At 35.9% G+C, this 11,613-nt stretch overlaps 1 protein-coding gene across 4 annotated transcripts; it reads right to left on the bottom strand.

The window, feature by feature from the left end:
• Nucleotides 1-1,173: 1,173 nt before the first annotated feature.
• LOC115214164 (zinc finger protein 239-like) lies at nt 1,174-8,590 on the bottom strand. Of its 4 annotated transcripts, XM_036500911.1 has the most exons (3): nt 7,633-8,590; nt 4,600-5,919; nt 1,174-1,210 (listed from the first exon to the last, which is right to left on the bottom strand). In XM_036500911.1, exon 2 carries the CDS (start codon nt 5,524-5,526, stop codon nt 4,612-4,614), a length of 915 nt encoding a protein of 304 aa, XP_036356804.1. In that variant the 5' UTR covers nt 5,527-5,919; nt 7,633-8,590; the 3' UTR covers nt 1,174-1,210; nt 4,600-4,611. The 4 variants fall into 4 exon arrangements, with proteins under 4 accessions (XP_036356804.1, XP_036356808.1, XP_029639108.1 ...); XM_036500915.1 differs by lacking the exon at nt 1,174-1,210 and having other exon boundaries at nt 4,577-5,919; nt 6,969-8,590; XM_029783248.2 differs by lacking the exon at nt 1,174-1,210 and having other exon boundaries at nt 4,577-5,919.
• Nucleotides 8,591-11,613: the final 3,023 nt, after the last annotated feature.

Below are 11,613 nucleotides of genomic sequence, written 5' to 3'. Positions count from 1 at the left end.
AAGTTCTGTTTGTTTTAGTCATTTACTCTGATAGCTTATGTCGATGACTTAGAGAGGGGGGACATTAAAGAATGATTGTCAGTAGCTTGTAGCATACTAGTAGAAGTTAGCTCACTTAATGTTGCAGATTCTTTATATTCGGTTGGTTTGATCATCTATCTTAGCTGATAGGAGATAGTACCTGATGTGACACATGACTGCATTCGGTTCTCTCATCTGGCAGTAACAGACTCTTTATCATTAGCTTGTCTTTTTATAAGGTGTGTTTAGTTTGTTGGTCGTTGTGATATATTTGAGAATTAGTGAAGGCGCGTGGCTTAGTGGTTAGGGGCATTCAGCTCATGATCGTAAGGTCGGGAGTTCAATTCACGGTGACACGTTGTGTCCTTGAGCAAGACACTTTATTTCACATTACTCCAGTCCACTCAGCTGGCAAAAATGAGTTGTACCTGTATTTCAAAATGCCGGCCTTGTCACACTCTGTGTCATGCTGAATTTCCCTGAGTACTACGATAAAGGTATACCTGTCTGTGGACTGCTCAGCCACTTCCACGTTAATTTCACGAGCAAGCTGTTCCGTTGATCGTATCACCTGGGACCCTTGTCGTCATAACATATGGAGTGCTCCTTTTATTTGAAAATTAGGTAAGAAGTTGTGTTAGTAGATGAGAATAACTACACATTAAATGTTTCCATACTTTTGGTACATTAAACAGTTTATATGTTACATATGTAATCGAAACTGAACCAAATTCAATGACTGGCACCCATGCCAGTGGAGTGCTAACAGCTCCATCTGAGCAGGATCACTGCCAGAGTGGCTGTATGGCTTCTGTGTCGGTGGCACATAAAAAGCACCATTTGAGTGTGATAGTTACCAATGTCACCTTACTGGCACTTGTGCTGGTGGCACATGAAAAAACATTAAAGCGAGGTCGTTGCCAAGTCCGTTAGACTGACTCCCATGTAGGTGGCATGTAATAAACACCATTTCGAGCGTGGCCGTTGCCAGACCGGCCCTTGTGCCAGTGGCACATAAAAGCACCCACTACACTCTCAGAGTGGTTGGCGTTAGGAAGGGCATCCAGCTGTAGAAACTCTGCCAGATCAGATTGGAGCCTGGCACAGCCATCTGGTTCGCCAGACCTCAGTCAAATCATCCATTCCATGCTAGCATGGAAAGCGGATGTTAAACGATGATGATGATGAAAGCAGATAGTTAGATAAAATAATAGCACAGTTAAGCCTGTGATTTTAATTTTTAATAAACAATAAATTGCTGCCAAGGACACAGAATTTCGTTTTGCTACCATAATGTACTACCAAGTATATTAAAGGTTTACGAGTCAATATGTGACTTACCTTATGTTAACAGTGCAGTGTATTTACTTTTATGTTTATCTCTATAGGTTTCTGAGCCAGCACTTCAAGTTACATTTCATAAACGAATACATTTATGAAAACAATGTAATCGAATATAGAAAAAAGTAGGTTGTAGTTGTATATATATATTTCAAGAGTTATTGCTCTTTCATCAGCACCAGACCACACCACCAAATACTGTAACTTGCAGTGCTGGCTCTGAATTCTATAGGTTTTATTTCAATGAGATTGCATTTGTAATGGTTCTAAATATTTTCTCATACTTAGTGAAAGATACAGAAATGTGGGTTAACAATTGGAGTATTGTCATCCAGTGGAGTTTTTTAATGGTTATTTTGATATCATTTTGTGGGTTAATGTAGATATTTGTTTGTGATGCTCAATATCTGAAAGAAAATATCACATATACCACACGTCTAAACATATATCATAGGTGTATGATGTGTGTGAATTCATAATAATATTATCGCTAACTTTTTAATATAGGCACTTTACATTTGAGATGGGTTTAGTTGATTATATCAACCCCAATGCTTGACAGGTACTTCATCTGTTGATTCTGGAGGACAAATGGCAAAATTGGCAGGATTTGAACTCAGAATGAAACACCACAAGAATTTTATCTGATACTCTCACAATTCTGCCAGTTAATTTGTCCTGTATCTCTTTATACACATAATAAAGAATTTCAAGTAAATGTTTTACAACACTAAAGTATCCATAATCTCTGCTTAATTTATCACAAGAAGTGATGTCATTAATATCATCTTCATGATGGTTAATTATAACAGTCATGTCAGGAAAGACAAGTATGGTACACTGATAAATATGGCACAAATAATTCCTTGAAATATGGCACAAATAATTCTTGCATTTTTCTAATGCAAATTATTTTAGCATTCACACTACAAACTTAAAGAAGTTAGTCAACCATTAGTTCATCTGCATGTCATGTGGATGGTTATGAAGCGGAGATTACTTTTGCCCTAACCAGAGAAAGAGAATATATGTTAGTGTTTAACAATTTGAAGTGGAAGTCAAAGAAGACCTGGGAGGAAATAACAATTAGAAGGAAGGTATGGAAGGTAAAAGATAATTCTGTTAGGTATTACTCCCAGTTAGTAAAATATGATGTCTATTTAAATGGAGAGGAATAAGAAGAGAACTATGTTATGAATTTCTGAGGAACAACCTAGATACCTCATACCAGAAATACACTGCTGTCATGAACAATGACTTCGAGCAGATTTTCATACATGGGGACAATAACTTACTATCATTCAACAACAAAGACTACCACTAAACATGCTAAAGAGTCTTGTATCTTATTCTTTCTAATTATGAATACACACAACTAATATATTCAAAGCTACAAAAAGTTACGAAAGCTTGCATTCAGCAATCTTATTTATATAACTAAATCACATATTAGGGACTAAAATTATTATTTATAGTCAGTCAAATCTTTGAGAGCCAGTTACACATTCCACTTTCACTTGTAAGATTGATGTGGGCTTGATGTTATAGCTGGAATATTTAAGTCAATGTTTGTAGGTAAACTGGGTATGGAGAAAATTCAAGAGGTTGTAGTTTTGAGAAGGAAGGTCTGATAAGAGTACAAGATCTGGGCTTGAAACACAATGATGGTAATGAAGAGAGATATGGGGAAAGATTACAAAGAAACTTGTCTAGTTTAACCCAGCATGAGCAAATCTACAGAGTTAATCAAAATAGGTTTATGCAAAAACAAAATATCAGCCACAGATCACATGAAGCAAATCAATAAGGGAAAAGTAGTAGGTGATGATAATAAATTTAAAGAGATTACCGTTGGAGTACTTGACAAGTTCGTCATTGTTTTTGTAACAGGATTGAATGGTAGTGCTGTATGTGATAACAGAAATATATCATCACTGATAACAGAAATATAGCACTGGAATTTATCCCAAAGGAGAAAAAGAGACTAACTTTTGCTTCCAATAAGATAGTAACAAGGACCAAAATGGATCTGAAGAAAGCAGATTATTATAAAATATTTGGTTATTTGTAGAAAATATTTTACTGCAGATATCACATAGCTATTGTTCTAGTTCTACAAGGAACAATTAAAGAAATTTCAATTCAGCTAACATTGTACTTGATGAGATGTACCATGAGGCAGTAGAAGCATGCGTCAAGTCCAAAACTAAAGAACTCAACAACCTCCACAATGAAAATAAGCATGCTGAAATTTGGATAGATCTGAGGACATTTAACAAGACTTCCTTAATGATTCATACCAATATCTCAACACCTGGTTTCAGCATTTCAGATTGCTTCTTGGTAAAACAGATTCATACTTAAAACAGATTGGTAAAACAGATTCCAAACTTAATGACATTCCTGTCTTCAACCACAAAGATAACCTAAAAATCTAGACTGGCCCATTTACCATAGAAGAGGCTTTGAAAAAAAAATTACAAAAAGGGTTAAGAAAAATGAAGACACTAAATCCAGAGAGAATCCCTGTTATCATCTGGAATAGGCTATTCTTCTACAAACATCTGTGAGGAGACTTATAAAGGAAACAAACTAAGTCTTTTTGACGTTTTCTGTTAATCAACTTTGGAAAAGGTAATTCTTACTTGCCTAAGAACTACAAAGGAATTACACTCTCACCTCTAACCTCAAAGATCTAAAACTCCATGCTCCTTCATAGAATTTCCCCTCATTGATCTCATCCTTTAACAGAACCAAAACAGCTACTGCAAAGGCAGATCAATACTAGTAGATTCTTGCCCTTAGAAGAATCATAGGGGAGCCCAGAATCTCCAAGCAAAAAGAATTGATTGTATTTGTGGATTTCTACAAGACACTGTCAAAAGAAAGGCCATGTTACACATCCTGCTTGAAGAAGAAGGCTAGAAAATAGCTAACATAATCTATAACTAAGTCAGTATAGGATAGTGTTAGATGAAAAAGTACAAATGGAAAGAAAGACATGGCTAGATGGATGTCAAAATGATGGAGGTTACCAAAATTACATAAGTGATACACAAAATATAAAAACAAAAAGATATGCTCATTTTATGAGCATCTGGTTTGTTTAAAATATGCAATGGGATTAGAGACAGACAGTCAGTATAGAATAAAGAAAATTAAAACACTGATTATAACAAATAGAGAAATTCATTTATTATAAAATATTCTGCTATTTGTAGAAAATATTTTACTGCAGATATCACATAGCTATGGTTTCTCCTCTGTGTGAATTTCTTTGTGTTTAGTTAAATTATCACTTCTAGAAAATGTTTCACTACATATATCGCATTGGTATGGTTTCTCACCTGTGTGGATACGTTTGTGTCGAACAGAATGACCAATTTGAGAGAATGCTTTACCACAAATATCACACTTGTATGGTCTTTCACCTGTGTGAATACGTTTGTGGACAGATAATTGACCCCTTGTAGAAAATGATTCTTCACAGGTATCACATTTGTAAGGTTTCTTTCCTGTGTGGCTATGTTTGTGGTAAGTTAAATTACGATTTCTAATAAAAGTTTCACCACATATATCACAGTGGTAAGGTCTTTCTCCTGTGTGAATACGTTTGTGGACAGACAAATCAGCACTCCCAGCAAATGCTTTACCACAGATATCACAGCAATATGCTTTCTCTCCTGTGTGAACACGTTTGTGTTGAGTTAAATTATCGCTTCTAGAGAATGCTTTATCACAGATATCACAGTGGTATGGTTTTTCTCCTGTGTGAATGTGTTTGTGGGAAGACAAATGACCATTTCTGGAAAATGATTTATCACACTTATCACAGTGGTATGGTCTTTCGCCTGTGTGAATACGCTTGTGTCGAGAGAAACTACCTTTCTGAGTGAAATTTTTACTACAAATATCACAATGGTATGATGTTTCTTCTGTGTGACAATGCTTATTGGAAATTAATGTGCTATTATCTGAAAATGTTTTATCAGAAATACTGCTGTGGTGCAGTTTTCTGCGTGTGTGAATACATTTATGGGAAGATAATAATTTGCTTGTAGTGAATAATTTTCCACACATATCACAAAGGTGTGACTTCTCTTCTGTATTTTCCTGTGTCTGATTAGATGAATCAATATTTTCAGGCTCTGCTTTTGCATTCATATTTTTCTCTTTTAATCTACACTTTAAGTGTAATTTGGCTTTTGTTAAAGCCTGACAATGTTTTGGCTCTTAAGAAAGAGCATCAAATTATGCAACTAAAGGACCATTAAGCTAGCAGCTGTTAACAAGATACATTTAGATATCAAAGTCCCTGCACATAAGACAATGGAAACTTTATTTTAAATGTTCTGAGTTTAATATATACAGAAAGAAAATCTTTCAGTAATCATTTGTAGAAATTCTAGGAAATATTCTCAATTCCAAGGAAATATTTCCCATTCATCAGCCAAAAGTTGTATAAACAAGCAGACACAAGCTCAATGAAGGTATTTTTAGTTTTCCAAAGTTGATATGTTGATAATGTTCTGTGAATTGTCTCAGCCATTTAATAATCTGTAATAAAAAAAAAATAACATACAGCATAAGGAACAATTAAGCATTAGCATGAAGATTATTGAAGACAGAATAGCCAAAAAGAGTCAGAACACATTTGCAAAGACACTCTGATACAAGAGGTGTGACAGAATTGAATGATAAGGACAAGAGGTACTTCAGAGGAAACTGCAAGTCACTATATCAAGCTCTACAGGACGTTACTAGAAGACCCTAAAATTATATCTTAAACCTGATCTAAGCAACATAAAGTTACACATTTACATTCCCTCTCTCTCTCTCTTTCGGAGAGGCACTGAGCAGCTATACGCACACATACACACACGGCAGTAACTTCCACCTACCGAATTCAATCACAAAGCTTCGGTCGACTACATTATAACATATCTCAGTAATAGAATTATAAAACAAGTATAAGAAAACTCAATATGACTGTTCTGAAGTTGTACCATTAACATTTATGCAAATTTTTTAAATTTATATTGAAACGTTTAACCTTCTACAAATTAATTTTCGATTATGATCATTTTTGTCTTCATATTTTAGTATTGGTAATAAATCACACTGAGATAAATTTACATATTGTCACGGATCCTAATTATTTTCATTTCATAATAAATAATTCAGTCTTTATCTTCATACACATAAATCAAGTAATAATCACTTTCTTTTCACTTCTTGCCGAGTTACTTTCACTTCCAAATTCTGATTTTCATTCATGCTGAATGCTATCTAAACAAAATTGAAATGCACCTTTTTCATGTTTTGGAGCAGTAAAAATATATAGCCTGAAATAACATGATAAAAGCTGCATAGATAATCATCTGGAAAAGCGTAAAATAAAATTCGCAATATAAATGCGTTATCTAACTTAGGCACAAGGTAGCAGCCTTATGTTTAAAAGAAAATTACTCTCCCCAGACAACAGAATATGCTTCAACACACGAACTCATAATCTTGCAAACCAAATCCAAAAACGAATTATTGAAACGTTCAACGATTTAGATTTGTTGGATATTGTATACTAACAAGTTTTCATTTATAACTACCTTAATAAATTAAGTAACTAGCACTATCTTTCTTTCTAATCCAGCATTTTATATAACTTTCTTTGGTAGTAATCTACCATTACTTTAATTTTTATTTGACATTCCGTCACGCTCGGGATTTTAGTGATTCGTTTACTTGTAACCTCAAAATTCTGTTAAGACCCAAGTCACTTAGATAAATTTATGAGATATCAATTATATGAAAATGATATTTGGATGTTCAAGTAACCATATTTCTAATTAGCATATTTTACACTGAATAAATAACATTTATCCTTAAAACTGAATGGGCATTTATTGAACTATATTTTATACCAATTTATTTAGGCGTATTTCTAACTGGCACCTTTTGAAATGAATGAATAAACACATTACTTTATCTTTCGAACTGAATAAATATTTATTTAACTTAATTTGTATTTTATAAACGATTTTGTCTGTTAACCTTTTCTACGCAGAATAGGTTCTGGCAAGCAGTAAGTATAGCGTGAAGTAGAAGGGTAAATATGAGATGTTCGATCAAAGAATATTTAACAATGCACGTAGATGAAATAATGTAGTCAGACTTGCAGTTGTGGATGTTGATACATTCACCAAATCTTTAAACTACATCCTATAGACTGTCTAAATTATATTCTAGTAAATGAACAGTCTTTGGACTTACCGAAGTCAATTAATTAGCTATTACTGGGAGAATGTAATTAAAGGTACAGGAATATTATATCAACAATGTTTTTAAAATTAGAAAACGTGTGAAGAAGACCTGACGGAAGTGACATTGATCGTCAGAGTACTCATATCCTCAATCAATAGAGAGTGCTATATAATTACTATTTGTTTTTAGCCCTACGTCAGAAGTAACCTATTTAAAGACATTCCCACCATGTCCAATCCGTCTTACTTTCAAACGTATGTCTATGACCAGCTAAATTTTGAGAATATAGCGTGCATGTTTCACTTTCTTCCATTCCTCATTATTTTCCTCCGGCTATGCTCTCTCCCCTCTGCTATAGTCCGTCTTGCGATTGCAGAAGAATTTTTTTTTTTTTACTTTTACCTTTTCACTTGCTCGGTCAGTCTTCTTTGACAAATCCTTTTAGCTGTGAAAAAATGTCTGTTCTACCCAGTTCCTTCTTTACAATAGCATTTAATATTGTCTCCATAGAACTTTACTTTTGCAAGAATGACATGAACTGCGAAACATTCCAGAAAGCTGATGTTCTAGGAAGACAGGACTGGCATAATGGTTAGTGCTGAGGAATCAAGGGATTGGACACACCAAGAATGATGAGAGGTGGAAAGATGAGTTGGGGAAGGGATCTGAATGGTGGGAGAATGACCAGTCGTCTCTGAAGAACAGAGGCCATTATAGCAGTGATAGAAAAGACAGACGAGACCAAAGGCTGGAGTATGTTCATAAGTGATTGATATCAATTAGTCAGTGGCCCCACTTTGGATGCAATCCAGAGAAGGGCCATGCAACTAATTGGTACTATTTGTGTATGTAGTAACTGCACTTAAAAGCATCTGAGTAGAGCTGGTACAATGGCACATGAGCATTGTGGAAGTGGAACATTTGGTTAGATTGTAATGACTTTTTGTAAATAATATGTTGTGTAATAGTTTATTTCATGAATTTGCTGTTCCATAATATAAAGATTACTGTAAATTATGGTCGTTAAACACTGGCCAAAAATTTCCTTCATTTGTTTAAAATTATCGTTGCTGGTGTGTTATTGAAAAATACAAAAAACAAAACAAATCAATGAATTATTCTTGTATTTGAATTTATAGAAAAATGTTAATTAGGCAATGAGCTGGTAGAATCATTAGAGCATAGGAAAAATGCCTTGTGATATTTGTTCCAGCTCTTTATGCACTAAGTTCAAATCATGCCGAAGTCAGCTTTGCCCTTCATCCTTTCAGGGTCAGTAAAGTAGCAGTCAAATACTGGAGCAGATGTAGTCAGCTAATTCCCTTCTCCCAAAACTGTTAGTCTTGTATCTAAATTAGAAATCATTATTTTTACCTTATGATGTGAGGTCACACCTCCTGAAAATCTTAGTCCAAATCTATAATCACAGCTGATAGATGAAGTTAGCCATGGGAGAAAATGTTTCTGCAAAGTTCAGACCTACCACATCCAAAGACTGTCCCAAGGCTCAGTTTCAACAGGAATTGCAGGTGCTTGTACAGGAAAGGCATATTTGAGGGAACAAGTGGAATTCTAGGAATGAATACAGGCTCACCACTTGCTTTACCAGTCAAAATTGTTGTCTCCAAGACTATTAGCATCATCTTTATTTATAAGTCATGTACTATTGCAAAGCTTTGGTGGATTGGGGTTTCAAAGCAGCATAACTGGTGCCCCAGTCATGATATGGGAGGCCGGGTGGTGTTAGACTATTCAAGAATTCATCTGGATAATTCACAGCTTCATCGATGTTGAATACAGTGTAAATGGAATTGTAGATGTGATGCTCATCTGGCAATTGCCAAGAAGTTTGATGTTTAAATCATCGACTGCCACATTCATTGAAGCTAAAATGGTACAGGTTTTCCACCAGTTGTGGTCTGTAGACTGATTCCTCAGGGTAGGAAGCACCTTATTCATTAGTTCCTTTAACCCTTTAGCATTTAAACCGGCCATATCCAGCCAAAAGTATTCTGCTTGTTTTATACTCAAACTGGCCAGATCTGGCCTCTCACACCAACCCTACAATATCGTTTTAAAAATTAACAGCTACCTCATCAAAATCTCATACCTACAAGATAATGCGTGATTAGGTCAAAACAATGCGGATAAAAAAGCATTAATTATGGTAGAATAATGTGAACACTCAAGGGTTAAATCAGATACCATATGTCCAAAAGGCAAGCTTACTTGGCCATCATTCTTGCCAAAGTGCCATTACCGACATCCAACAGTTGCTTTGAAATGTTTCTGTCTGCATCATTGCCACTGAGCTGTAGTCTCATATTGATTGTGAATCTCAGCTTTTGCACACTGCTCCATAGGTAGGATGACTTTGTGCTGGCATTTACCTCATCAGCTCTTGTCCTCTTTGGAACAACGGGAAGGGTTTGTCTAAAGTCTCCTGCAAGCAAGACTGTGGCACCTCCCATGAGCCTAGTGATGTGTCTCAGATCCTGAAGGGCCATATCAAGAGCTTCAAAGGAAACAGTGCTCATTGTCGCCTCCTCGCAGAATTATCAACCTGCATTCACCCAGAATTTTGCCTTTTATAAAACTATGACTGGAAATATGCTGTGCTTGAGAAGACCCCGCAAGCCAAGTGAGATCATAACCTTGTGGCCTATGCCAGGGGTGTAACCAGCCCACTTATGCATACCTTTCCTTCATTGGACACTAAACTCTACTTGCGAAAACCTGTTGAGGCAAGAGAAATCAAATTCTATGACTAGCATCCGTGCTAGTGGAGCATTAAGAGCACCATCCGAGCGTGATTGTTGCCAGAGCAGCTAACTGGCTTCTGTGCCAGTGGCACGTAAAATGCACCATTCAAGCATGATCATTACCAGTGTTGCCTTACTGGCACTTGAAAAAACATTTGAGCAAGGTCGTTGCCAGTGCCACAGAACTGGCTCCTATGCAGGTGGCATGTAAAAAACACCATTTGAGCGTGGCCATTGCCAGTACTGCCTGACTGGCCCTCATGTTGGTGGCACGTAAAAACATCCACTACACTCTCGGAGTGGTTGGCGTTAGGAAGGGCATCCAGCTGTAGAAACTCTGCCAGATCAGATTGGAGCCTGGTGCAGCTATCAAGTTCACCAGTCCTCAGTTAAATCGTCCAACCCATGCTAGCATGGAAAGCAGACGTTAAACGATGATGATGATAATAATTATATATATTAATCATTATATGTTCACTTTCCATATTGGTATGAGTTGTCATGGTTGGAGTTAATTCTTATTTGGAGTTACTGCTTTCAAAGACAGGTCAAGACCATGTTTCACTTGCATATTTCTTTTTTAACTTGGTTTCTATGGTTGGATGCTCTTCCTATCAACTTACAGTGAATTGGGTGCATTTTATTGCAACAGCTCTAGAATGGTCACATCCTTGATTAAAGCTTGAGAGGCCTTTCAATCTCATCCCCTCTTTATTCTGTTGCTTGGGTTATCACATAAGCCTACCCCAGTAATTGAGGTTGGTTGTTAGAGACAACAATACATAACAGGTGAGAATCTGTAATAGAGAAACCATTATATACAAACCATGACACTACCTTCAAGAACTATTTTAGCATAGCAGAAGAGCTGCCTCAAAAAGATTTTAAAATTACACCAGAAACATTGATATAAAAGAAATTTAACAAAGCTCTAGAGTTAAATCTTACAACCCCCCCCCCCAAACCCCAAAAAACTGCAAAGTACAATATTAACTGGAGGATCATTGAAAGATGGAAAACTTATGTAAATAATAGTAAAGAATGCAGCTTCTGCACTGCTCAAGAGACACTGATCCTAAAAAGCCGATACCAGTATATATTTAAAATACTAAGTCAGAAGTATTCAGTAAATATGAACATATTAATGACACCCCTGGCCAAAACACTCTGAATGCAATACTGTATCCATGCAGATCTGAATCTGGATGGTAATAGCAAAGATAGAGCA

This window comes from Octopus sinensis, linkage group LG1 (assembly GCF_006345805.1).
Source record: "Octopus sinensis linkage group LG1, ASM634580v1, whole genome shotgun sequence".
Classification (NCBI taxonomy): Eukaryota; Metazoa; Mollusca; class Cephalopoda; order Octopoda; family Octopodidae; genus Octopus; species Octopus sinensis.
The sequence above is the reverse complement of the archived record's forward strand: the minus strand, read 5'-3'. Positions and strand labels throughout refer to the sequence as shown.

Bases quoted from the DNA above. Each gene is read 5' to 3' on its own strand.
- LOC115214164 (XM_036500911.1), bottom strand. From the start codon at position 5,526: ATGAATGCAAAAGCAGAGCCTGAAAATATTGATTCATCTAATCAGACA.